Source organism: Kogia breviceps, chromosome 4 (genome assembly GCF_026419965.1).
Source record: "Kogia breviceps isolate mKogBre1 chromosome 4, mKogBre1 haplotype 1, whole genome shotgun sequence".
Taxonomy (NCBI): domain Eukaryota; kingdom Metazoa; phylum Chordata; class Mammalia; order Artiodactyla; family Physeteridae; genus Kogia; species Kogia breviceps.
Window position 1 is genome coordinate 47,253,800 of NC_081313.1, and position 26,986 is coordinate 47,280,785.

At 40.6% G+C, this 26,986-nt stretch overlaps 1 protein-coding gene and 1 pseudogene across 3 annotated transcripts in view; both read right to left on the reverse strand.

Moving 5' to 3' along the window:
• Nucleotides 1-528: 528 nt before the first annotated feature.
• Nucleotides 529-2,329, reverse strand: LOC131755671 (tyrosine-protein kinase RYK pseudogene; annotated as a pseudogene).
• A 17,111-nt stretch (nucleotides 2,330-19,440) lies between these two features.
• ELOVL7 (ELOVL fatty acid elongase 7) overlaps nucleotides 19,441-26,986 on the reverse strand; it is a 69,779-nt gene continuing 62,233 nt past the window's right edge. For all 3 annotated transcript variants that reach the window (XM_059060982.2, XM_059060981.2, XM_067031012.1), the window contains exons 7-8: nucleotides 23,967-24,103; nucleotides 19,441-22,134 (exon numbers count right to left, since the gene is read on the reverse strand). In XM_059060982.2, the coding sequence (XP_058916965.1) occupies nucleotides 21,925-22,134; nucleotides 23,967-24,103 (347 nt within the window). In that variant the 3' untranslated portion in view covers nucleotides 19,441-21,924. The remainder of the gene's footprint in view (nucleotides 22,135-23,966; nucleotides 24,104-26,986) is intronic.

The following is a 26,986-nucleotide window of genomic DNA, read 5'->3' on the forward strand; positions in this document are numbered from 1 at the left end:
TGATTTTCTAATTCTATCATTCCTTCTACATTTTTATTTTTAAAAAACCGTTTATTTATTTTGTAAGAATGTACCCCTAGTCCAAAGTTAACTATGTTTAAAAAAAATTTTGGCCAAAAAATTTACAGAAACATTTTCAGTTCAACCTTATGAAAGTGATATCTAGAAAATATTTGACATCATTAAGAATGCCTTAGGGCTTCCCTGGTGGCGCAGTGGTTGAGAATCCACCTGCCAATGCAGGGGACACGGGTTTGTGCCCCGGTCCGGGAAGATCCCACATGCCGCGGAGCGGCTGGGCCCGTGAGCCATGGCCGCTGAGCCAGTGCATCCGGAGCCTGTGCTCCACAACGGGAGAGGCCACAACAGTGAGAGGCCCACATACCACCAAAAAAAAAAAAAAAAAAAAAGAATGCCTTAGATAGTTCCTATCCTAAAGCATTCCTAAGGCACGGTGTTCTAGAAGACAAATGTACTTCTGCGGTGTTGCATGGCGTATGCAGCATCCGTGACTGGTTGCAAGTGAGCCCTGACAGGCTCCTTCCTCCTGACTCTGGGGGACTGTGAGAGGAGTCAGACGTAGGCCCCCAGGGCTGCATGGAACTCTGTGAGACACTGGACCAGCTGCTGGAACTTGGGACTCTCCTCCGGATCTAAGGCCCAGCAACAAGCCATCACAGCAAATAGTTCATCAGGACAGTTGATCGGCTGGGCTATTCGGTAACCGTCTTTCAGGTACGCGGCCATCTCAAACGGGTCGATGTCCACGTAGGGCGTTTGGCCCACAGTCGTGAGCTCCCACAGCGTCACTCCAAAGGCCCACACATCACTAGCACTGGAGAACTCATTATTAACCAGACTTTCAAGAGCCATCCACCGAACTGGCCTGTTTTCGTTGTCCCCCAGACAATGATAGTCCATAGGGAACAAGTCTCTGGAGAGGGCATTGTCTGTGATCTTAACTTGAAGTGTGTCCTCAGTGACACAGTTCCTAGCAGCCAGGTCTCTGTGGATGACTTCCCTTCTGGCCAGATAGCTCATTGCACAGGCAATCTGAATAGCCACGTGGACCAGGTCTTGTTGAGAAATTGCCTGTGGATTATTGGCCTCTAAAATTTGCACTGCCGTAAAAACAATTTAAGATTCCCCCAATTCATGTAAGGCGATATCACCATGGGCTTTTCTCCTTCTTCTATACAGACATGGGTAATAGGAAGATTTCTGTGATGAAGACCTCGTAGCTCACAACTTTCAGTGAGCATCACTGTCACCTGAATTTCAGAAGCTTGATCTTTAACTGTTTTTACAAATGCTTGTTTTTCCTATTTGGATCTTTTTCATCTACTAAAATCCCATGGAAAACACGCCCCAAAGTACCTTCTTGGAGTACATCTTTTAGAGTTACCCTCTCCCTGGATATTGCAATATCCTTCACCTTAGCTTTGGCCTCCAAAAGAATAACACTTCTCAGGTCATTCTTCTCTATCCGCAAGGTAGGATAATCTGAGGAGCTGGTGACAGGAGTTGCATTGTTGGATGTGTCAGCTCTCAGATACTGAGTCGTCTGGGTAGATGGCTGAGACAGCCCTTGGGGACTACTGCTGGCACTCATGCTGTCATCCAGTTCAATCCTTTTCATACTATGAAGGTGCAAAACAGCTAATACTATTGCTACAAGAAATATTACTGCACAGCGAACCCCTACGCTGATATAAAACACACGCGTACAAGTGGCTGGAGCTGCATGTACAGGATCATAAATAGTTCTGCTAGTGTTTTTGTCCAAGGATGACGTTTTTACTTCTTCAAGTTTTTTGTAACACATTTTCCTTCGTTTAAAATTTAACACTGTAAAGTTTTTTGAAGAATTTACTGTCAAGTTGAGCTGCATTAGTATCGTAACCTCAGAATCTACTTTGCCAGTACAGGAAAGCTCGACCCGAAACACTGATAAAGTGCGTGGAACTTCCCCCTGAGCAGAAATGTTGACCTGGGGCATGTCCATAGCCACGAAATTGTCTCCTTGGAATCCCAGCTTATATTCAACCTTGGACTTTGCATGCCAAGTGAAGTGCAGGAAATTTGTCTCGCTGGGTACTAACAGGTTAAAGGATAGGGCGTAGTGACTAATAAGATCATTTCTCACATAATAAAGTTCTGCATCAAGACCGATGAGCCGGCGCACCTCGTTCTCGCTCAGGTAGAGGCTCACGCTGGGCCCCGCGGACGCGGAAGGCAGCGCGGTCGGCCTCGGGGCAGGGGCGGCGGCGGAGGGGCCCTCGGGCCGCGCGTCCACGGGAGGCGGCCCCGGCCGCGCCGTCCTGCGCATGGCCGCCGCCGCCGCCGCCGAGGAGAAGCGTGGGCCGCCCGCCGCGCTGCAGCCGCCCACACCCGGCCCCGAGCCCCTCACAGCCCCGAGCCGGGGGCGGCTGCCCAGCTCGTCGCGCCGCCGGCCCGTGGCAGCGCGCCTCTACCGCCGCCTCGGCCGCATCTTCCACTGCGGGAGGCGGGCCTCCTTCTACATTTTTACCTGGAGTTCTTTTATAAAAAAGAGCTTTCCTCCCTGCCCCTCACTCCCTGCTTTTTTGAGTATGATTATGGACTCAGGGATTCCTTGTTTATTTATCAAATTATGATCCATTTCTGTCATTTGTCTTTTTGAAACCAGCTCTTGTGTTTTTTCCATATATCCCCATTCGTTTTTAAATAGTGTCTTTATTTCTGCTACAAGATATTTTAAACTCATATAATATATTTCCTTCTCCAGACCTGGAAGTAGCCATTTCTCCAAGAAGTTCCCATTCCTTTTAACTAGAAATGGTATTTATTATGCCATTTCTCTTTGATACAAAGTTTTGTTTTGTTTTTTGTTTTTATCTTTATCTGCCTGACTCCTACATCTATCTCCAAGTTTGTTCCAAACTCGGGCAGGTGAAAAATAAGGTGTTATGTATGAAACCCTTTACCCTTCAATACCTGACCCAATGTAATATAGAACAGGCTCACAACTTATCTTTACAGTTCTGTATTGATTCAACAAATATTTTTTGAATGCTTACGCTGTGCTAAGCACCCGGGATAAAATTTGAAGCAAGACACACACAGTGATGGCCTTCCTGTGCTTACAGTCTAGTGGAGAAGGCAAATATGAATCAAATGATCATATAAATATTTAACTACAAACACTGTAAGTCTCTAAAAATAGGCACACTGAGTTCTAGGCATACATCAAGGAGTCTGGCATATTCTGGGTTGGGAAGGGTTCCCTTAAAATAGGAACTTAGAGGGACTTTCCTGGCGGTCCAGTGTTTAAGACTTTGCACTTCCACTGCAGAGGACACAGGTTTGATCCCTGGTCGGGGAACTAAGATCCCGCATGCTGCGTGGCATGGCCAATAAATAAATCAATAAATAGGAACTGAGATCTAGGATCTGAAAAGTGGATAGGAGTTACTCAGTTCAAGGGGAAAAGGCTTGTGTGTGTGTGTGTGTGTGTGTGTGTGTGTGTGTGTTGGGGGTAGTAGTGCTGGTGGCAGAGGGTATGGGAGTAGTGAGTCTAGCAGGTTCTGAGGTAAAGAGAGGAAATTGGAATATCTGAGAAACCAGAAAAATGCTGAGGTCTTTATTGTCATAAGCTAGGGTAAGGAACTATGGGGTAGCTGGCAGGCTGGGCAGATGCTCACTCCATAGGACCCCGAGGGCACAGAAGTGAGACTGGAGTTGATAATGGTGAGAGTTTAGGAAACAAACATGCTCCAAAAGCCTTCAAAGGCAGGGTGGAGGTCTCTGGAGGAAGAAAAAGAGATGGATAAGAGCTGGAATTTTGTTTGGATCTTCTGCAGGGAGGAGGAAGGGATAGATGAGAAGTTAAGGGAGGGGAGGGTCTGAGCACAGGGATGACCCCTCACCCTTCCCTTACTCCGAAGGATCTGCCCTTTTGATCTCCTAAGATGTGGCACCGCTGAAAACCTGGTCTGTCTCAGCCCTGGAGAGGTGGAAAATTTTAGCAGTGATAACTGGGAGGAAGGGAGTCCAGAGAATAATCTGAATTATTCCTTAACGCTACATACAATCTGTGAGGCATGTGGGAGTGCTCTAAAAAAACTTTTTTTTTAAAGTTATCCACCTCCTTTTACAATGCTAGCAGAACTGACACCAAATCTGATTGACATAGTAAATGCAAAGAGAAAGGAGTAACATAAAAGGTACCATCTTAACCATTTTCAAGTGTACAGTTCAAGTAGTGTTAAGTACATTCACATTGTCGTGGAACCAATCTCCAGAACTATTTTCATCTTGTGAAACTGAAACTCTGCACCCATTTATCCATCGATGGACACTTAAGTGGCTCCCACCTTTTGGTTAATGTAAAGAATGCTCTGAACATGGGTGTACAAATACCTCTTTGAGTCCCTGCTTTCAGTTCTTTTGTATATATACCCAAAGGTGGAACCGCTGGATTACATGGTAATTCTATTTTTAATTTTTTGAGGAACTATTAAACCAAACTTTTCTCCATTGCAAGTGCAAAAGGATTTCAATTTCTCCAATTTACCAATCTTGATTGGTTCCTGTTTGGGTTTTTTTTTACATAGTGGCCATCCTAATGAGTGTGCATTTATTTTTAAAGTATACATGTTTATTGTGGAAATTAGAGATACAGAAAAATATAAATGAAAGAAAAAAGTAAAAACAAAACTTTTTAAATGTTCCATTTTAAAATGAGGAAGCAGGGCTTCCCTGGTGGCACAGTGGTTGAGAGTCCGCCTGCCGATGCAGGGGACACGGGATTGTGCCCTGGTCCGGGAAGATCCCACATGCCGCGGAATGGCTGGGCCCATGAGCCTGCGTGTCCAGAACCTGTGCTCTGCAACGGGAGAGGCCACAACAGGGAGAGACCCGCGTACCGCCAAAAAAAAAAAAAAAAAAAACTTGGATAAATGAGAAAGCATAGGGTTGCTATGTAAACATAAAAAGCCTTTGTCTAAAGAAATGCAAAGAGATTAATTAATAGAAGAGTGAGCAAAGGACAGGCACAGGAAGGTTGCCAGAGATGAAACAGAAGTAGCCAATATTATGTAAAAGGGTTGGTATCTGGTATTGGGGAGACAAGAATAGGAGCCTGCCTAGTTCACTGGCTACTTCCACCTGGTAAGGACACTGTTGAAAGGGCCTCCTGCAGCTACTACAGCTGGAGGGGTGTCAAAAACACTCTCCTCTGACCTGCACAGACTATAACCCCAACCGGTTTATCCACTGAATACAAAAAAATGGAGGCTAGACAGCCAGAGGAAACATTTCCTTCCCTAACACCAAAACAAATGATATATTTGGAATGCTCCACAGAAAATACAGAAGAGAATTGAGCCCTTAAAAAGCTCTTAAAACATAAATGAGGTGGTCAAACTACACATTTTGTTTTAGAGATAAGAATGCTGGGAAAGAATTTTGGAAAAGCAAGAATATTAAAGCACTTTGTCCAGACTGCAATGCCAGACAGTAGTTTACCCTGCACTCATGCAGTTATCATGCTGATAGCGAAGCAGCTCACCTGGGAAACTCTGAAGGCACAGCAGCTGCCACTGGAATCTGAAGCTATGTGGTGGTTTTAAAACATGCCCCAAAATGCTTGGAAACACCTCACGTCAAGAGGCGGCCGCTCTGTCTCCCAAATGAATCCAGTGGGCTTATGACTGTTTCAGCTGATAGAGTATGGCAGAAATGATGCCATGTGATTTCTGGAGTTGGGTCCTGAAAGGCTATGCAGATTTCCCCCCAGTTTTCTTGGACCACTCACTCTACAGAAGTTTCTTTACTGGGTCCTCACTCTAGAAACCCAGCCGCCATGCTGTGAAAAGCCAAGCTTGGGAGAGGCCAAGTGTTGGCACCAGTTGATAGCCCAGCTGAGCCAGCCTTGGAGTCATCTCAGCTGAGGTGCCTCACATGTGAATAAAGAAGCCTCCAGATGATTTCAGCCCTCAGCCTTTCAAGGCATTCCCAGCCTTTTGAATCTTCAGAACAAGAGGCCTCAGTCATGGAAGAGAGATGAGCAATATATGTTATGTCCTGTCTAAATTCCTGATCCACAGAACCTGCAGTAGTTTATCTTTCACTGTCTTTGGGATCATTTGTTATGCAACAGTAGATAACCAAACCAAATAGTTAAATTACTAGCACTACAAAGAAAGTAATTTCAACTACTGGTTAAGACTATTAATTCACCTGTGTCTAGTAGAAGGATTAGTAGTGTTACAGGTACTTAAAATTCAAAGAACTTGGACTATTCAGCTAGCAGTCACTTTCTAGGAATGCTGTCCTCATTCCACAGATAGATTATTCTTATGGGTGAAAATCCTGGTAGGGCTGTGGAGATAGATCTTATGGCTGAGTCTCCCATCAGTGGAAATTCCCTATGTCTGTAGGGATTTTGCAATCATATTTGATGACAAAGAGGATGTTCTGTAAGACTCCCCACGTGGGAAAAAGATTTTGTCCTAGGGGCTGTGAGCTTCCTAGACCTCAGTCTAGATAAGACTATCATGAGCTAGCCCCTCACTGAGGACTTTCTTTTTTTTTCTTTTTTTTTTTTTTTTTTTTTTTGCGGTACGCGGGCCTCTCACTGTTGTGGCCTTTCTCCCATTGTGGAGCACAGGCTCCAGACACACAGGCTCAGCGGCCAAGGCTCACGGGCCCAGACACTCCGCGGCACGTGGGATCCTCCTGGACCGGGGCATGAACCCATGTCTCCTGCATCAGCAGGCGGACTCTCAACCACTGTGCCACCAGGGAAGCCCTGAGGACTTACTTTCTTAAATGCAGTGGTGGACAGAGCTGGCTGGGGTCGGGGTAGAGAGCCTTTGTGCTCAGTCCCTTGGAGTCCTCTTGGGGTTTAACAGAAGAATGGAATGGCTGGTTATAGTGCTGATAAAACCTGGGAATCTGTAGTAAATACATAGGATGACAGATGGTCTATGAACAAACAAACTGTAGAAGTACTTTGGATGTGATTATTTCTGGCTAGGGTGGGGTGGGGGGCAGTGGCAGAGGAGGCGGTGGTGATCCTGGTATACCCGTTATTAAAAGAGTTTCCAGTTTTGTCTGCATCTATTATTGAACACACAGTGAATCAAACAAATATAACAAGTCAGGAGCTTCAATAAAAATTGATGGACCTTTGGAAGGATCTTAAGACGAGCTCATGACCATTACACGAACCCAGGTTAGACACTGAATCCACAGTATTTGCTAACAAATAAAATAATAATAATAATATATATACAAATATTAAAGGATTGTTATCAAAAAAATTTTCTAATAGTAAAAGCAGTATTTGGATACAAATTTAACTCTTTATTATGTAAAATTTTAAACATATGAATGAGTGGAGAGAATAGTATAGCAAACCCACAATTTCAATAATTAGCAACTTATGGCCAATGCTGTTTCATCTATAGCCCCACCCACTCTTTCCCAGCCCAGCTTATACCCGCTTCATACCATTTCACTGGAAAATTGTAGTACTGTTTCTTAAGCTGGGGCCCAAAATAACTCACATGACATGGACTTACCCCAGACCTGTTGCTTAGAGCCAAACCTGAGTTCAGCCAAATCAACCCAACCAACCCACAGACCCATGAGTGGAAAAATAAATAATTATTGTTGTAAACCACTGAGATTTTGAGGTTGTTTTGTTAAGTAGCACTATTTGCCGATAGTTACCTGAAATTTATAACAAAATGTTAACAGTGGACTTCTTTGGGTGGAGGGGATATAAGTAGATTTTTCATTTTCCAATTGTACTTTTTGTATTTTCCACACTTTCTACTTTTAGCTTATACTATCTTTTAAATTAGACTTGGAAAAATAATATATCTGAAAAGAAGAATTAGAAGGGAAAAAAAACAATGAAAATAATGAAGTCGTTTCTTCTTCCCAATTCTGTACTTAAACTAGCATAAACTTGTTTACTTTCCACAGTACATTCAAGGTACCATCAACTAAGCATTGAAAGTTTCACATTGTAAACGCTGTAAAAAAAAAAAAAATGTGATGTCTTAACAACCAAATCATTATGGGCTTGTCTTGATACTCTTCTTCTTGAAGGCTTCCCTAATTAGACAGATGCACTGGCCCGTCTTTCCTCCACTGCCTCTAAACCCATAAACCACACATTTCTGCCTTATTCTAACAACCGTTTCCATTTGTAAAACAAGGAAAGGAGAAACTGAAGGATCAATATGTTATTCAATTACCAAATGATTAGGGGTAAAGATTTGAAATGTAGCTCTTACAGTATTGAAGAATCCCACCATCTGGCTATTTATAAGCCATGGTAATACTCTGCCCCATTTTCTTACCTCATGTATCAGAGTAAAAAGTTATTTATCAGTACAGCCCATGTCTTTTTCCATATTATCCCAGATTATCTTCAATTATTAAAAATTGGGTCATACATATGTTTGCCAGCTGGTTATGTACAGCCATAAAAACATATCCCCTACAAGGACACATTTGAAAAAATTAGTGACAACGTGAATGAGCCTGGAAGACATTACACTAAGTGAAATAAGCCAAACTCAGAAAGACAAATACTGCATGATTCACCGATATGAGGTATCTAAAGTAGTCAAACTCATAGAAGCAGAGAGTAGAATGGTGGTTTCCTAGGACTGGGTGGGAGTGGAAAATGGGGAGATATTTGGTCAAAGGGCACAAAGTTTCAGTTATGCAAGATGAATAAGTTCTGGATATCTAATGTACTGTGTGGTAACTGTAGTTAACAATACTGTATTATATACTTGATATTTGCTAAAAGAGTAGATCTTAAGTGTTCTTACCACAAAAAAAGCAAGATAGCAAGAAGAAAGGAAAGAAAGAAGAAAGGAAGGAAGGAAATGGTAACTATGTGAAGTGATGAATTTGTTAATTAGATTGATTGTGGTGATCATTTCACAATGTATTTAAAACATCAAGTTGCATACCTTAGATATATACAATTCCTATTTGTCAATAATACCTCAGTAAAGCTGGAAAAAAGAAAAGAAAAATATGCACGCATACAACAATGAATTAGGCAAAGATAAACTCATTGTAGTACAGGTCTCACACATTTCTTAAGTGTTAGAGCCTATTAAGAAATGACAAGAAAGACTCCTGTACAAAAATGACAAAGTGATTGTGAATCACAGATAAGATATTCTATAAGTAATTGTGATATTCAGTTTGGGGATTCATGTGTTTGACCCTAGGAGGGAAGATCAAGAAGAATCTGCATAATTAGTCCACAGAAGTCAGCAGTAGTCCAGAAGAAAGAAATTGGAACAGTCATTGAAGTGCCGAAGGAGGCCACTAGATATGAAAAAAAATCACACATCACACCACCAGCACCATCACCACCAACCAGCAGAAACAGGTGCTCCCTTCCCTCCTATAGCCAGGGACACAAAATTAGGTACTACTCCTTTGAAGTAACTCTGATTCAACTAGGACAAAATATATGGCACTTTTATGCAAAAGTGCTCTCTAGTGAAAGAAATAACGGCAAACGAAATGTACTTTAAATGAGGAATTGCTGTACTAGGCTACTTTGCCTGTAGGTATGAAATTGATTAATATTGTTAAAAATCGCAATCTTAAAGCTTCTCTCTTGACAACTGTGATTACTCTTACAATGGGTAGGGCAATTGCAGAAAACATTTATCTTGATTCACTTTGCAAAATGGTACAAAGAAGAAAGCTGGAGAGTTATACAGTACACGGGTGAGGAAAATATATGGAAAAGTACCGTAATGTAAGCAATCAGATCACATGACACCACAGGGCTATCTATTAATGAAAATCAGAAACTGCATTGATCTGTGAATCAGTAGTCAAGTTGGAAGGCTGATTCAAAGACATCCAAGATGTGAGACCCTGAGCAGTTTATTCCAATGACATGGATCAACCTCTCTGTGAGGACTAGACGTAATTTTACCTCTATATGTCAGGTATGATTCTTAGCCCCAAAACTCATGACTCCAAGAAATAGAACTGCTTCTGTTTTTTATAAGTCCAACTTAATTTCTAACCCCGACCTTTATCCTTATTTACTTGATGCTATTTAACAGATAAAAATTTACCCTTAGTTCTTTCCACAGTTTTCTGAAGGTATGGGAAGGTGGGGTGAGGAAGCATGACTTCTGTCATCTGACCTTAGACATGGCCCTCGTGATGCCCACTGACCTTCCTGCCCTCTCCCCATGGATTCAACATCCCCTTTCTACAGCCTCAAGGCCCAGAAATCTTTACTAGGCTCTTTCTGGACCTGTCTGACCAGATGCCCCCTGCAGCCATTTCTCCCCAGAGATACTATCAAAGGAAGGTGAAGGTCCCCTCTGCTCTCAGAAGCCTAAGATATCTCTCAGCCTCTTCAGATCCATTTCCTCCCCGTCCCTATAAATTTAAAATACCATTACTCCCTTGAGGATTACTAAATGTAACCTAGGATGTTTTTGAGAAGAATATGTGGTACATGTACAGTATATTATTTAACATCACAGTAGAGCTTTGGGCAGCACTACATAATCAAACACATCCATATTTCTGCAGTAAAATATGTGAATATTCACTCCGTGTGGATGAATAAAAAGATGGTCTCTCCTTGCCCAAGTCAGGTTTGGCCACCAAATACATGTGTTGCAAACTTAAAACTTTGGGTTTCATAATCACAGACAAAGATTGTGGATCTGTAACTGAATTTGAGCAAGTTAAATATGAGTATGATGTAACTCCGCTATAGTGCAATAGAAAGTCAAAAAAGGAAGGTGATGTTAAGGGCTCATAAGGTTTGTAAAGACATCACGGAGGAGAAAGCACTTGAACAAAGGCTGGATAATGTGTGGAATTTGCAAAGATCAGAAAATAAAAGGCATCCCATGTGAGGAATAGAAAGAACTTGATTATACTAAATATCATCTGTCATGAGGAAAGTGTAAACTAAAACAATACTGAGATAACAGTATATACCTACTAGAATGTCTAAAATCCAAAAATCTGAAAATATCAAATTCTGATGAGAATGTGGAGCAACAGGAACTCTCATTCATTGCTGGTGGGAATGTAAAATGGTACAGCCACTTTGGAAGACATTTTGGCAGTTCTTTTACAAAGCTACACATGGTCTTACCATACAATTGTGCTCCTAGGCATTTATCCATTCGATTTGAAAGCCTATGTCCTCACAAAAACCAGCATGTGAATGTCTATAGCAGCTTTACTCATAATCCTCCCACTTTGGAAGCAACCAAGATGTCCTTCCATAGGTGAATGCATAAAGAACTGTGGTACATCCAGACAATGGATTATTACTGAGAAACAGAAAGGAATGAGTTATCAAACTACACAAAGACATGGAGGTATCTTAAATGAATATTTCTAAGTGAAGCTGTCTAATCCAAAAAGGTTACATACTGCATGATTCCATTCATATGACATTATGGAAAAGGAAAAACTATAGAGATGGTAAATAGATTAGTGGATGTCAGGGGTTCAGGGTGGGGAAGGGTTGAACTGGTGAAACACAGAGGATTTTTTAGGACAGTGAAAATATCCTGCATGATACTGTGATGGTAGATATATGGCAACACATATATATCAAAACTCAAAGAGCTTTAAAGCACAAAGAGTCAACCTTAAAGGAGGCAAAAAAATTTTAATTGTTCAGAAGGTGAGAGGTTCCCAGGATAGAAGGTAGAATGTGACAAAATAATCGATTACAAATATATGAAACAACCTCATTGAAGAGGATGAGGGGGGAAGGTGCTGACTTAAGTAATTGTGGAAATGAGTGGAGTCTGTAAATGAAAGGCAAAAGGAACTTTAGTTGATCAAGTGGGGTATGGGTTAAAAGTTCTGAAACCACTATCCATGTATACTAGAAATGAACTATTAAGTAAACACATGGCAGATGTTGGGGCAAGGTATCTCAGAAGCAGTTACAGATAAACAAGGAGCAAAGGCTAGAGTCATCCATTTAGTAATGGATTAGAATTGAAGATATTAATATGAACTTATGCTTATCTTAATATAGATAAAGATGGTTACATATAGAAACATTTATAGATATATGCATATGCACTGGTTAGTATACACACATATACTTCCTTGCTCTGTCAGCTGATAGGGTCTAGAAGCAATGACATCCCAGTAGCAGTGAGCACACCTGGTGCCAGCTCTTGGTTTCTAATACCATTCTCCAGTCAAAGGAACCAGGGCCCCTTGGAGAATTGGCTGATTCCAGGACTGGGGCAGGAAATATGCAAGATAAGTCTGGAGCATCTTGTAGTGCCAGAAAGTAAGGAAGTAGAGATATGTCAAAGTGATACAGGAGCCACCTGGAAGAGCTCCCAGTGGTGAAAGCTGGAAGAATTTGAGCAACAAAATAAATGAGGTAGTATTAGATTATAACCCAGAGTATAAAGTAGATATTCATGAGTCCATACTACTGTAAATAAATAAGAGAATGAATAAGTGGGACAGAATAGGTAACTGACTCAAGCAGGAGAATTCCAAACAATTTATGCAGATACTTTGCCCTCAAGGGCGTATCCTTAAGTATGACTGTACATAGTTACTCCCTTCCAAAGAATAAAGTATAAAAGGAGAAAAACAGAGTAACATTACCTCAACCAGGTGATCAGGGTTAACATCAACAGTGAAAAGTCATGGTGATAGTATGTACCCTTGATATGATATAAGAATGACACTTTACCTCTATTGTCTTCCTCCTAAGACCTAACAACACATGTAATCATGAGAAAAACATTAGACAAATTCCAAAAGAGGCACATTCTACAAAATACTTGACCAGTACTCCTCAAAACTGTCAATGTCATCAAGAACAAGGAAAGCCTGAGAAACTATGACAGCTAAGAGGAGCCTAAGGAGACATGACAACTGAATGCAGTGGTATCTTGGATGGGATCCTGGAACAGAAAAGAGCATTAGGTTAAAAACTAAAGAAATCTGTCTAAATAAAGTATGGACTTTAGTTAATAGTAATGTATCAGTATTGGCTCATTAACTGTAACAAATGTACCGTACTTATATAAGATTTTTTTTTGATGTGGACCATTTTTAAAGTCTTTATTGAATTTGTTACAATATTGCTTCGTTTTATGTTTTGGTTTTTTGGCCGCGAGGTATGTGGGATCTTAGCTCCCTGACCAGGGATCAAATCCGCACCCCCTGCATTGGAAGGTGAAATCTTAACCACTGGACCACCAGGGAAGTCCCTATAGGATGTTAATAATAGGGAAAACTGGGTAAGCATTTATGGGATTCTCTGTACTAACTTTGTAATTTTTCTTTAAATCTAAAACTATTGTGAAGTTTATTTTTAAAAAGAACCTAATTCCTGCACATCCCAGATTTTGAGGCTTTTATCACTTTGCTTTTCTCATTACTGTCATCTATTGTCTTCTTGGCCATATACCCCTCCCTATTCAGAGCACTTTGTCACCTGGCTAACCTTTATTCCAAGATTCTTCATCATCTTTTCTTTTTAAAATTTATTTATTTTTCTTTAATTTTTTTGGCTGCATCAGGTCTTAGTCATGGCACGCAGGGTCTTCCTTGAGGCACGCGGGATCTTTCATTGTGGCACGGGCTCTTTGTTGTGGCACACGGCCTTCTCTCTAGTTGCGGTGTGCGGGGTCCAGAGCACGTGGGCTCTGTAGTTTGCAGCACTCGGGCTCTCTCATTGAGGCGCACAAGCTCAGTAGTTGTGGCGCGGGCTTAATTGCCCCATGGCATGTGGGATCTTAGTTCCCTAATGAGGGATCACACCTGCGTCCCCTGCCTTGGAAGGTGGATTCTTCACCACTGGACCACCAGGGAAGTCTCCCAAGATTCTTCATCATCGTGAGGCTCTTGCAACATTCACAAGGACAACCCATCCAGCCCATGCCTAACACTTCCTCATCTGTTCAATTCCAATAACCAGCATACAGATTCTATGTCAGTCTCTCACTTCCAGCCATCCAGTGCTAGCTCCACACTTTGAATTTCTGACCACAGCCTACATCCCTCACCCATTCACCTTCTTCTTCCATAGTTATAGAATCTCTGGTTTTAGCTTGACGTAGAGTCACCTAAAATAAAAACTACACTTCTCAGATTACTTTCTGCTACATGTGACCCATATGACTAAATTCTGGCCAATGAGTTACCACTTTTGCTATCTGTCCTTAAATGGAGAGATCAAGTTCTTCTCTTATCCTCTTCCTCTTTCATGCTGGCTGAAATGTGTATATAATGGCTGGAGTTCCAACACCCACTTTGGATCATGAGATAACTGTGGAGTAGAAGCCACATATAGCAGAGTCACCAGATAGAATGTTCCTGGGTCTTTGATACTATAGTGTAACCAACTCAGCTCTGACTGCACATCTCTGGAACTTTACATGAGAAAGAATTTCTATCTTGTTTAAGTAACTGTTATTTGGGGTTTTCATCATTCCTAGTTGAACTTACAAATCAGTTCACTCCCTTATTCCATTAACCCCTCCTTGCCCTACAGCATGATGGTTAAGAGTAAGAGCTCTGAAATCAAACAGATTTGGGTTGATACTAGCTCTACTACTTCATAACTGCATGATCTTGGGCAAGTTACTTAAATGCTATCAGCATCAATTTCCTTACCTGTATCTTCCTTATTGTACCTATCTTCTAGGGATATTGTGAGGATTTTACCACATGAGACACATAAGGAGCTTCGTAAGCACCACTGTCCTTTGAGAATCTTGATTTCAGCTCCCATAATGCACCACTTCGTCTGCTCTTACTGACATTCTCAACATCCTCCCTTCCTTGTCCTGCTGCATCTTTCTTGCAATTCCCCACCTTGGTCAGTGCAAGTCTTCTCTGTGCCCACACGATCGTGGGCTAACATGGTTATGCACATTGAGACCATTACAGATGTATGGTCTCCGGACTCAGCAGGGTCCTGATGGAGGCTGGGAAATATTTGACATCTGTGGCTGTGGCTAAGTACATCCATTCCCCACTGTATTTATGCAACTTTTCACTCTTCTCCTCAAGCCATCCCTAGAGGAAATAAACATGTTTATGCATCTTCTTCTTTAAAAAAAAAAATTTCCCTCAATCCCTCATTTCTTTGCCTGCTACCCTTTATCCTCTCCTAATCCTAGCTCCTTGAAAGAACAGTCATCACACTACTGCCTGAGGAAAAGGAGAAGATTTGTTGGAGGGACATCCCTCAAACTAAACATGGCCAAAACCAACTCACCATGTGTTCCTTCTTCCTGAATCCCAGTCAATCCTGGTCCTGGGCCTGACTCTTGAAGCTGAAACACTGGGTTCACCTTACACATTTCCTTCAAGTTCATGCAGGCCATTTCTTTCCCTTTCTTGCCTGGAATTATCTTTGGGGCACACTCTTGTCTTCATATTCTGTCTAACAAACAGGCCCTCACCTTTCATGGGTCATATGATACTACCACGTCTTTCAAGCCTTTTCTGAAGTCCTGCCGTCAGCCAGGGAGAACTAGCTCTCCTTTGTGTCCCTAGATTAAAAACCATCACTTTTGTAGCTGCAACACTTTTTGTCTCCCTCTATCCAAGTGTAAACCTCTGTGGGGATTGCTATTATTATTTTAAATTTTTATTTATTTATTTATTTTTGCGGTACGCGGGCCTCTCACTGTTGTGGCCTCTCCCGTTGCGGAGCACAGGCTCTGGATGTGCAGGCTCAGAGGCCATTGCTCACGGGCCCAGCCGCTCTGCGGCATGTGGGATCTTCCCGGACCGGGGCACGAACCTGTGTCCCCTGCATCGGCAGGCAGACTCTCAACCACTGCACCACCAGGGAAGCCTGGATTGCTATTATTTGACTTGTTTTTTATGCTCAGTGTCCAGCACAAAACCTGTTACATACTAGGTATTTAACAAACTGTTGGGACTTCCCTGGTGGCGCAGTGCTTACGAATCTGCCTGCCAATTCAGGGGACACAGGTTCAAGCCGTGCTCCGGGAAGATCCCACATGCCGCGGAGCAACTAAGCCCATGTGCCACAACTACTGGGCCTGTGCTCTAGAGCCCATGAGCCACAACTACTGAAGCCCTCACGCCTAGAGCCCGTGCTCTGCAACAAGAGAAGCCACTGCAATGAGAAGCCCACACACCACCACGAAGAGTAGCCCCCGCTCACCACAGCTAGAGAAAGCCTGCACGCAGCAACGAAGACCAAACACAGTCAAAATTAAATAAATAAATTTATTTTAAAAAAAAACCCTGTTGTTGAATGAATGAATAAGTCAGTAAAAAGTGAGCAGAGGAAGAGAACCTGTAACAATAGCAAACACCTATTTGGTGCTTTATGCATTCATTCAATACAGATTTTTTGAGTTCCTGTAATATGCCAGCCGTTGTTTTAGGCACTTGCAGTGAATAAAACAGACAAAAATGTCTACCCGCAAGGAGGTTATTTTCTAATGAGAAAGACAGTCAATAAACAATATAAATAATAACTAAGCACACTGTATAGCATGTTAGAAGGTAATAAGAGCTATACGGAAAAAAAGAGAGAGCAAGGCAGAGAGGTGCCAGTTGCAATAGTAAACAGGGCAGGCAGGGCCTGCCTCATTGAGAAAGTGAGATCTGAGCAAAGATTGGAGGGAAATGAGGGGTTTAGCCAAGGGCAAGAGCCCCCGAGGCAGAGGCAAAAGCTAAACCTTGAGACCTAAGATGGGAATGTGCCTCACACAGTCCAGTGAACACAAGGAGGCCATTGTGGCTGGGCCAGAGGGAGCCAAGTGGGAGATGAGGACTGAGGGGCAATGGCAGGGGAGACAGACCATGGAAGGCCTTGTAGACCATTGTAGAAACTTCGGCTTTTTCTCTGGGTGAAATCACATGCCATTGGTGGGTTTTGAGTATAAGTGTGACATGATCAATTTGTTAGGAGATGACTTTGGGTGCTATGTAGACAATGCATTGTAGAGAGGCAAGGGCAGAAGCAGTGAGTCAGAGAGGAAGCTATTTCAGAAATCCAGGCCGACATGATGAGGGCCCAGAAGTGGTCAAATTCTAGTGATACTTTAAGAGGAAGCCTTTGATGCTGAGTGAGAAAGAGGAGTTGAGGATGACTCAGGTTTTCGGTCTGAACCAGAAGAAAGGCACTGCCCTAAAAGTGTTCCCTGTATTAACTCATCTAATCTCCACAATGAACTGATGAGGGAAGTGCCAGGGTTCCTACTTTCAGTGGGGACACTAAGACAGAGAGGTCGTCCGGGTCACACAGTTCATAAGTGACAGAGCCAGGATCTGACCAGGCGGCTGGTTCCAGAGTCAGTGCTCCCAGCCACTGCACCAAGCTCCCCTCCATGAAAACAGCCTAGTTGGATAAAAGGTTCTTATAGTCGGTCAAAATGCAAAAAGACCAAGGATAATTCTCTCATCTGGGCAAAACTACTTGGGCCTGAAGTAGGATATTTGGCACAATAAAAAGAAAGAAAGGAAAAGATTCATGGGCACAAAGCAAGCAGAAGACACGCTGACCAAGATTCGTGCAGCCTTTATTTATTTATTTATTTATTTTTTTGCTGTATGCGGGCCTCTCACTGTTGTGGCCTCTCCCGTTGCGGAGCACAGGCTCCGGACGCGCAGGCCCAGCGGCCATGGCTCACGGGCTTAGTTGCTCCGCGGCATGTGGGATCTTCCCGGACCAGGGCACGAACCCGTGTCTCCTGCATCGGCAGGCGGATTCTCAACCACTGCGCCACCAGGGAAGCCCCGTGCAGCCTTTAAGACAGAAGGCAGCAGGTCTGCACTCACGGCCTACATCATGCCTACTGAAGCTGTAAGTACTAAGCACAGAATGTCCCCTTGGGCAGCCTGGGCACTTGAAGCCAATACTACCTTGTACCAAGCCTTCTCTCTTAGTAAACAGACTGTTCCCTAAATTAACTGAATCCTGTCGGCTTTAGAATATACAAAAGGTACAGCAATATTTTCAAAATGCTGCAGCTTAAATATAGGAACAAATGCTCTTTTAGATGATAAGGGTGTTGCAGTTTGTAAAGATTGTTGGGCCATGTGTGCAAGTACAGCCTGACCTGATACCAGCTGTCAGTGAAAGCCATGACCACACCCAGGTAGCCACGTAAAAGTAAGAGCCCTCTGGTCTTCTCTCTGGGGCAGGCTGGTGTTAACAGGGCCTGTTGTGAGCCTGCTGCATTGTGATTGCATCTGCTGGAAACGTCTAGAAAAACTTTTGTCCCCTCCTCCTCCACAATCAACACATATACTTACGTCCTGAAGTGGAGGTACCAAAACCCTTGGTCTCTCTTGGGTAAGGATCCACCTTCCTTTCCTCCCCACTCAAGTCTGGTAAATCTGTATTCTTTGTGCTTATGTTATTTCATATTTTTACCAGTTACTACAGAAGGCTTTTAAATATATTATCTCATTTAAACCATACAACAATCCAGCAAGGAGAACTTGTACTGTTATTCTCATTTTACAGATGAAGAAACAAGCTGAGAGAGGTTAACTGGCTTGTTCAAGGTCGCTTGGCATCTAATATCCATGCCTCACAGCTTCAGATTCAGCCTCCTTTCCACACTCCCACACTGCTTCTCTGAACTGTGCAGCACACCTCATTCTCGGTCAATCAGCTGCCAGATTCAGCTCTCCCATCAGAAGCTCTCTCCCATCAGCCTCTTTCTTTCCAGTCACACATTCCAGCTCTCTTCCCCTCACCCTAATCAACTAATTTATCTCTGCCTTTAGCGTCTCATGCCTCCACCCCACCCTACCAGGTGACTCTTCTTAAGGTACCACTTTGGTCATACCTCTCCTCTCCCCCAAATCTTTGAATGCTCCTATTTGCCTGGGACATCAAGGGCGGATGCTGCAACAGCACATCTCCAGTGTCAGAGCCCTCCTCCCTACTGGCCTTATCTCTCTGTGACAACTACAGGATGCCTCACTCAATTTGGTCTGTTGGCCATTCCCTACACTTTCCTAATGCTTTCCTTCCCCTGGGCCTTGAGTTGTTATTTCTTTTCACTTAGAACACCTTGCCCACTAACCCACTCCCCATTTTGACAACCTATACATCTTAAATACATGACCCAAATTTAAATACCTTCATGGAGCCTACCTGCTTGCTAAGTGCCACGACTTTCAATCATATGGCACCAATCATATACTTCCCTGTAACGTAATCTCCTCTGCCAGCCTGCAAGCTCCAGGAGGTCCCAACTATGTGGTAGGCATCTTTGTATCTTGTATCACTCTAATGTCTAGCACAGGGCTCTAAACATAACAAGTGTACAACAAATGTGTAAAATGATTTGGTTAAATGAATATTCATATTAAAAACCATCTATCCATGCAAACATATGCAGTTAAGATTCCAAAATGAAAGACACACACATGTGCACGTGATACCACAAATTTATTATAATACACACACCAAAAACCAAACCCAAACTTTGAGGGTATCCACAGAGTTTTCCACAGTCATTAAAAGTAGTTAACAGAGATAAGGGATAATTGAAGAAATGTAACATCATAATCTTATAATTTTTGTAACAATGTAGTCTGCTCAATTAAGAATTCTACTCAATTAAGACTGTAAAATGGCAATGTCCCACAGATACTTTAAATTTTACATTTGCATTTATTTGTAATATAGGTATAGGTTCTAAAGGATTCATAGAGCTTTATGTCATAAGCCAGATTTTGCAGCTGTCCTTTTTATTTGTTAGGTAAGCAAACCCAAAGGCAAGGAAGTCCTGAAAAGTGGAATGAAACTCCAACAGAAACTCTATGTGACCCACAGAGCTGTTTAATAAAACAATGCCCATCCAATCCTACACCCAGTGATACCCATTCTAATCTGCTGATGTTCATACAGAGGTTACCTCTGCCAGCTGTGATTTCTTTTCATGTAACATACTAGCTCTCCATTCCTATTCATATAATGTAGAATGTGATTCTGTCACATGTTGCTGTTAGTTCACAGGCACAGCAAACATTTTAAAGATTACAGGGAGACAAGGAGGGGTTGTACAGTGCAGGGCAGAAAGTATGCAAGAGAAGAAACAAACTCTCCTGTTTTCTCTTCTTTCAGTTTTGCTTCCTTTTGGTCTTTACCCTACTGGGGTCTTTGGGAATTGTGCATATGTGTAACAGCATCTACCATACCTCCTCATTTTAGCACAGGCTGGATTTGAAGAGAAAAATAGGAAAACACTTAAGGAACCCTGAGACTCTCACAGAGAAATAAATTAGAGCTGCTGTTTCTTTTAGCTTTGCTCTCCTGTTCTTTACTATTTATTAAAAAAAAAATGAAATCTCCCCTTTTATCAACCCTCAAATTCTCATATTGTAAGCGAGTGAAATCACTAAAGGCAAATAACCTTACTAATTTGCTGAGTGTGAAGAGAAAAGGCCATGGTATAGATTAATGGATTAGGAGGGAGACACCTAACTATAGGAGTTTACAGTTGGTAAAAACTCAGGCTTTGTTGCACAATAAGTATCACTGTGTGTTACATAATTACTGGAGTACTAATTGCTGACAGTCATACAAGCATAAGCAATCCTTCAAAATCAAGTAAAATAGAACAAGAAAAAAAACACTGTGGAAATATTCAGAAATGTCCAAATATTGCTGTTTCTTGGGCAAAACTGTACTGATCAGTAGTTGGGTTCTCCAACAAGAAAATATTACTTTTAGAAAGTAGCAATTTTAAAGAAATGAGAGCTATGCAAAATGAATTTCAGTCCCTCATTATATAGTTTATAAGTTTGAAAAAAAGAATTCCAGGCTGTTAATTAATTCATAATTCTGGAAAATATTTTTCCATGCCGTGAATCTATAACAATAACTATTATACAGTCTCTCTCTTGCTCGCTCACATTATGAGAGAGACCCTTATCACCAAATCTTCCCTGGATAATCTCTGTGCCACCATTTGCTCCCAGTTGCTTCACAAGCCACTCTTAACCCATCCCTAGGTGGTCTAAAATCATTTAATGTGTGCCAATGATATGAACATTTATACATCTAACCAAGATAATCCTTTAAACCATGATATGAGAAAGTGACAGACAACTATTTTTTCCATTGACAAATTCACCTCGTTCCTGAAATATACAAAGTTCATTGCAAGATGGTAATAGCAAAGTGTTCATTAAGCCATCAGAACAAATCACCTTGTTTTCAAAATAATAACTTAACCTTAGTTTCAAGTGCATCCATGTACTACCCTAAAGGATTGTCACTTTTAAACAGATTATACAACAAAAGCGTTGTGAGGAAGTCTTACAAGCAAAACTGGTGCCGGCTACTCAAGAGATCCATTAAAAATTACCATTAGTGATTTTAAATGATAACTGATCAAAAATACACTTAACATTCACCCTATTAGCTCTTTAGAATGGGAATTTAAGTTTAGAGTAAATACACTGTCTTCTGAATATAGTTAACAAGCAACAAAGCCAGAGCCCACAGTTAAAGGTTTCCAGACCTGGCAGAAGGAATCTACTGTATGGCATGGATCTCTGTCCGTGCTCAAAATATCTAATGATATTTTTCATTTATACTGGACTTCTTTGAAGAGTACTCTACTGTTTCACATCCTTCTTTCAATCTAACAAAATGTGTTAAATAAAACCTTTAGATTAGGTTTAAAAGCAGCTGAAAAACGGGCTGCTTTAGGCTCTAATTATCAGAAGACTGTTATCTGGGAGCTTTGGGCTCTCAAATATCAGAAACCCGAATAACTTATCATAAAAATACAAGCTCTTGATTTTGAAAAATATACAAAATGCACTGCACATGGAAATATCTCTTGATTGTCAAGGAAGACAAGGTTATCAGTCTTATTCATAGATTGATGCTGTGCTTGAATTTCAGTGATCTTTGTTTTTGCAGATTCCATTTTTCACTGTTTTGGGTAGCCTCTGACCTTTGGTGTAAGCACGGTACCAAAAATGGAGAAAGAGAAGCAGAAAGATGCACCCGTAACTCACAATGATGTACAGAAAGACTGGAAACTGGTACTTGCAATCCTCCATGAAAAAGAACTGGCCTATGTGTACAGTGACAATAACGAACTGGACCTAACAGACAGAAGAATGAAAAGCATTGTTTAGCTACGAAGAGTCACAGTGGAGCAATTATTTAATGCATTCTTTGTCTGCTTATGTTTAAACACTCTCCAACCACATCCAGGCTACTGTTGGACAGGGAATTTTAGCTTTCAATCTAGCCTCTATGGGAGGGACAGTGGGTGGAACAATGTCAAAATGCAGATGGGAATTTGGAACTACTATTCAGTCCTGCCAAAGTGCACAGCTCCAGGGGGTACTATGTAAATGTCTCTGGAGCAGGGCAGTGCAGCAGCCCTTTCACGCTCAGAGAACCATCAGTCTCTGACTTGAGTCCTTGACTGATGAAATGCATACAGGACCACTACCTTATGGCTTAATTTTCTAGGGCAGTTTGATTTCAAACATTCTGTCCTGTTGTTAGTCTGGATATTTCCGTTGGTGGGGAGGGGAATAAAAACGTTCTAATTAGAGCCCCCGCTTATTTTGTAGGAGCCAAAGCATCGCTAAGTCCTCATATCTGCCACCGGTCCTCCACCATCAAAGATAAAAAATACATCCTATCTGCCAACTGCAGCAGAGAATCTGCAAGGAGTGAGAGAGCATTGGTGACCCTCCTAGCGATGCCCAAGGGCTCTGTGTTCTAGAAAGTTCTACACAGTCTTAAAAGGGACATGTTTTGGGCTAACATCCAGATTTTTTTGGATATATTTTTTCTCATGATTAAAAGGCAACATGCGTTCTGTGGAAATTTTGGAAAATAAAAATCTATACATAAAAATAAATAATGATTACCCACAATCTATCCTGTTATAACCATAGTTAAGACTTTCATATTGTTCCTGTTATAATCATCAGCTTTCCTTGCATTATCTTAAGGAACTTTTAGAACATTCCTGTGCAGTAGATACAGTTATTCCTCTCATTTTGCAGACAAGAAAATGAAACCTTAGAAAGTGTAAGCAGCATCCTCAACATTCTATGTAGGTGTGTTTGTGTAAATATTATCAACATATTTGAAAAAATAATGAACAACATGTATTCTTTTTGCTATATAAGTATTTTTCCACATTATTAAAAAGTTTCTACAACATTTAAGAGTATGTTAAGTGAAAAAAAAGCCTGATACAAAATTCTACATGCAGTATAGATGTTCTAATTTCTCTGCAATGAGGGTATATTACTTTACAATCATAAAAAATGCTTAAAAAGAAAGGACTTGTGAATAATTTTCATGACTTTGTAATATTCCCAAGCAGGAATTAAAATAATTTACTTCTTCATTTCCTTATGGTTGGCTATTTAGGGTGTTGTCACTTTTGTCAATATGTATATTACACCACCATTCTACACCTTTAATTCCCACAGTACTTTTACTAGTTGGAGGAAAAACAGACTTATAAGTGTTAGGACTAGACAGGCAGGCACACAGGAAGGTTTATAATCCTCTCAAAGTTACATTCCCTCAAGGTCATTTATCTCTAGAATATGGAATGTCTAACTTCTAATTTAATATTATGTATAATGAGGTTCACACAATTTTGAACATAAATATTTTTATTTTAGATAAATGCATAAAATAGAATAAAGGTGGTATAAAGATACACACGCTAGTTTAATTGTCTGATCCTCTTGGCTACCAAATAGGCTTTGCTTTCAATAACGTTCCTGACAAAAGTTCACATAACAAAGAAAGGACAATGATGGGATGCCATAAGAGGCCAGACAATTTATAACCCTGTGTTTTGTAAACTTTTCTCTTTAGTTAGTATCCTCATTCATAAGGAAGACAAGGGACTCCAGTTTAGTTTCATACCTGGTTTTAAAGAAAATGAATTACTCACAAGCTGTAATGATGTCAAATACTTTTTCCACCACAAATACTTCTGGTAGGCTGGTCCCAATGCACACAGTCCATAGTAGGAATACATGACTACATGTACAGCTGTATTTAGAAAGGCATGGAATGTTCCCAAACCACCTGGAAAAAAATATTATAAAATAGGGGCACTGTTCCTTAAAATGAGACACATTTTTGTCTGAACTGAAATTTTAGTATAATTATTTCTTTAATTTTAGTAGGAAGAAAAATATATAGGAAATATCTCTATTGTTAAATAGCTATAAAATTAGAGGGAGCTGGATAATACATCCAGTTAGTAAAACTAAAATACAAATCTTGTTAAATAAATTAGCATGACTTTATTCTGTGATATCTTAACCTTAAAATAGTCTTATGATTTGGGTTTACTTTAACAAACTAAGTTGACTTCCTTTTAAATATAATATATTGCTAAGTAATAGTAATCGAATTCATTTTTAGTGAGAATTAACATATATAAAGCACACAAAGTACACCAATCTTAAGCGTACAACTTGATGATTTTTTACATATGCATACACTTATGTTACCACCACCAAATTCAAGATATAGAACACTGCTGATGCCACATAAAGTTCCCATGTGTCCCTTCCAAGAACATACTCCTCCCAATGTAACTTTTATTCTGACTTCCATCATCAACTATTAGTTTTGCCTGTTACAAAACTTCATATAAATAGAATTACACAGGATGTATTCTTTGTGGCTACCTTCTTTCAATCAACATACTGTTTTTAAGATTCAACCATGTGATTGCCTTTTTATTGCTGTGTAGTATTACGTGATATGAATGTATCACAATGTATCCATCCTCCCATTAAAAGACATTTGAGTTGTCTTCAATTTGGGTTATTATGAATAAAGCCACTAAGGATATTATTTTACATAACATTGTGCGGAATCAAATTAACTTTTTCCATTCTCAATAATTTTCCATAAATACTTTTAGTGCCACAATTTTCTTTTTTTTTGCCGCAGTGCGTGGCATGCGGAACTTCCCTGACCAAGGATCAAACCTGTTCCCCTGCAGTATGCAGTGGAAGCATGGAGTCTTAACCACTGAACCACCAGGGAAGTCCAAGTGCCACAAAATTTTGGCAGTAAAACCACTGGCTTTCATTACCAAGCTGTGCTAAGTTTGCTTTAATCAATCATTGTTTTTCCAAAATAAACATTTATTAATTGTTAAATCATCTTTCCTTACTGCTTCTATTTGACTGTTATCAACTGTGCCTTCCTATCCTGGTTTTCCTCTTCTAATCTCACCACATCTCCCACTGATCACTTTCAATTTAGAATAGAAGAAAAGGACCCTGGGGGGAATATAAGCAAAGATTGTTACAATTGTCTTTAGCTGTATCAGTAGTACAGTGGAAGGGATAAGAGAGTATGCAGTTGATGGTCAGAAAAAAACCAAAACTCTTCCCTAGTGTCTCTTTCCTAAGATGCACAATCTTGAAGAATCTTCATTCTTTATGCACAGCCTGATTCAGCTTAGTAATGCTGACCTAGAATTTAAATTTTTCTCCAAAATATGCTATTTTATTTATTCTAATATTCTTTAATTTCAGAAATTAAGCAAAACCTCACAGATTTGCCTATGTTAGAGGAAGAACTGAATTCATGAACGCTATGAGTTACAGAAAGTTTAAAGCAAAATACAAATTTATTACTTCAACCACAATCTTCTAAGGAGAAATGTCATAAAAATTGTTTCATGGAAGAAATAATTATTTTTTTAAAAAATCATTCATAATTGCAGCAACGCTAGATTCTTCTAAATACTAACACTGACAAAGTACACCCTTAAAATACCTGTTTTAAATAATTACTTTTAAGTAGTTTAAATATTCCCCTAAAGTCTCTTTTATGCTATACTGTGCTTTGTAAACTTTCCTCTCCTAAATAAGTAAATCAAATTTCAGCTAATCCTGTAATTATCACAAATTTCAAGTCAGAAGAAACTGAATTAATGAAGCTTATTAACAACCTCCCAGCTTTTATTATTTACATTTGGATTAGTCTTATTTCCCAAAAGAAACTTGAATAAACAAATTAGTGTGGTATGAAAACACCTTTTCTAGGCTAATTTAAAAATAGAAGAGATTAGGAGTCAAGCTGCTTAACATGAGGACAAGCCAAATAACCCTCAAGTCCATTTGTCTCACAATTACATATACACAGGAAATCTATTTCATGCTTGATAATGAACTACATTAGACTGAGCTTTTCTCACTAACACACCTCTCCCATTTTTTGGTAGAAGAGTTCTATTTTCCACTCAGAAACTTTCACCATTTAAATGTCCTAAAATGAGGCTCCTACGGACAGGAACTTAACAAAGCACTAGTGTAGCTAAGAGTGTTCAGTAAGGGTTACTGATCAAAATAAGCTATCAAATCAAATTAACTTGCTTATTTTCCCTAGTAATGATTATTTTCTGGTAAGTTATTTCAATGTTCACAGAACAATCACATTTTAATTAGTAATGCTTTTCATATCTTCTTTGGAAGGCTTTTCTAATAAAGTATTTTCTAAGCTTGTTTTCTTCTTTATAATAGTTCTCAAAAGCAAACATCTCAGGATGAATTATAATTAGTACCATCACATTTTACTCCTTTGGTTTGGAAAAAAATAAACACCTGGGTAATTATCACAACTCTCCATATCTCTGGGAGGGAGTATATACATAAGTAATATAAAAACTTGGCTCAGAAATATTTTCATCACGTTCAAAAGAAAAGGTGGGGGCTTCCCTGGTGGCGCAGTGGTTGAGAGTCTGCTTGCTAATGCAGGGGACACGGGTTCGAGCTCTGGTCTGGGAAGATCTCACATGCCGCGGAGCAGCTGGGCCCGTGAGCCACAGCTGCTGAGCCTGCGGGTCTGGAGCCTGTGCTCCGCAACAGGAGAGGCCGCGACAGTGAGAGGCCCGCGCATCGCGATGAAGAGTGGCCCCCGCTTGCCACAACTAGAGAAAGCCCT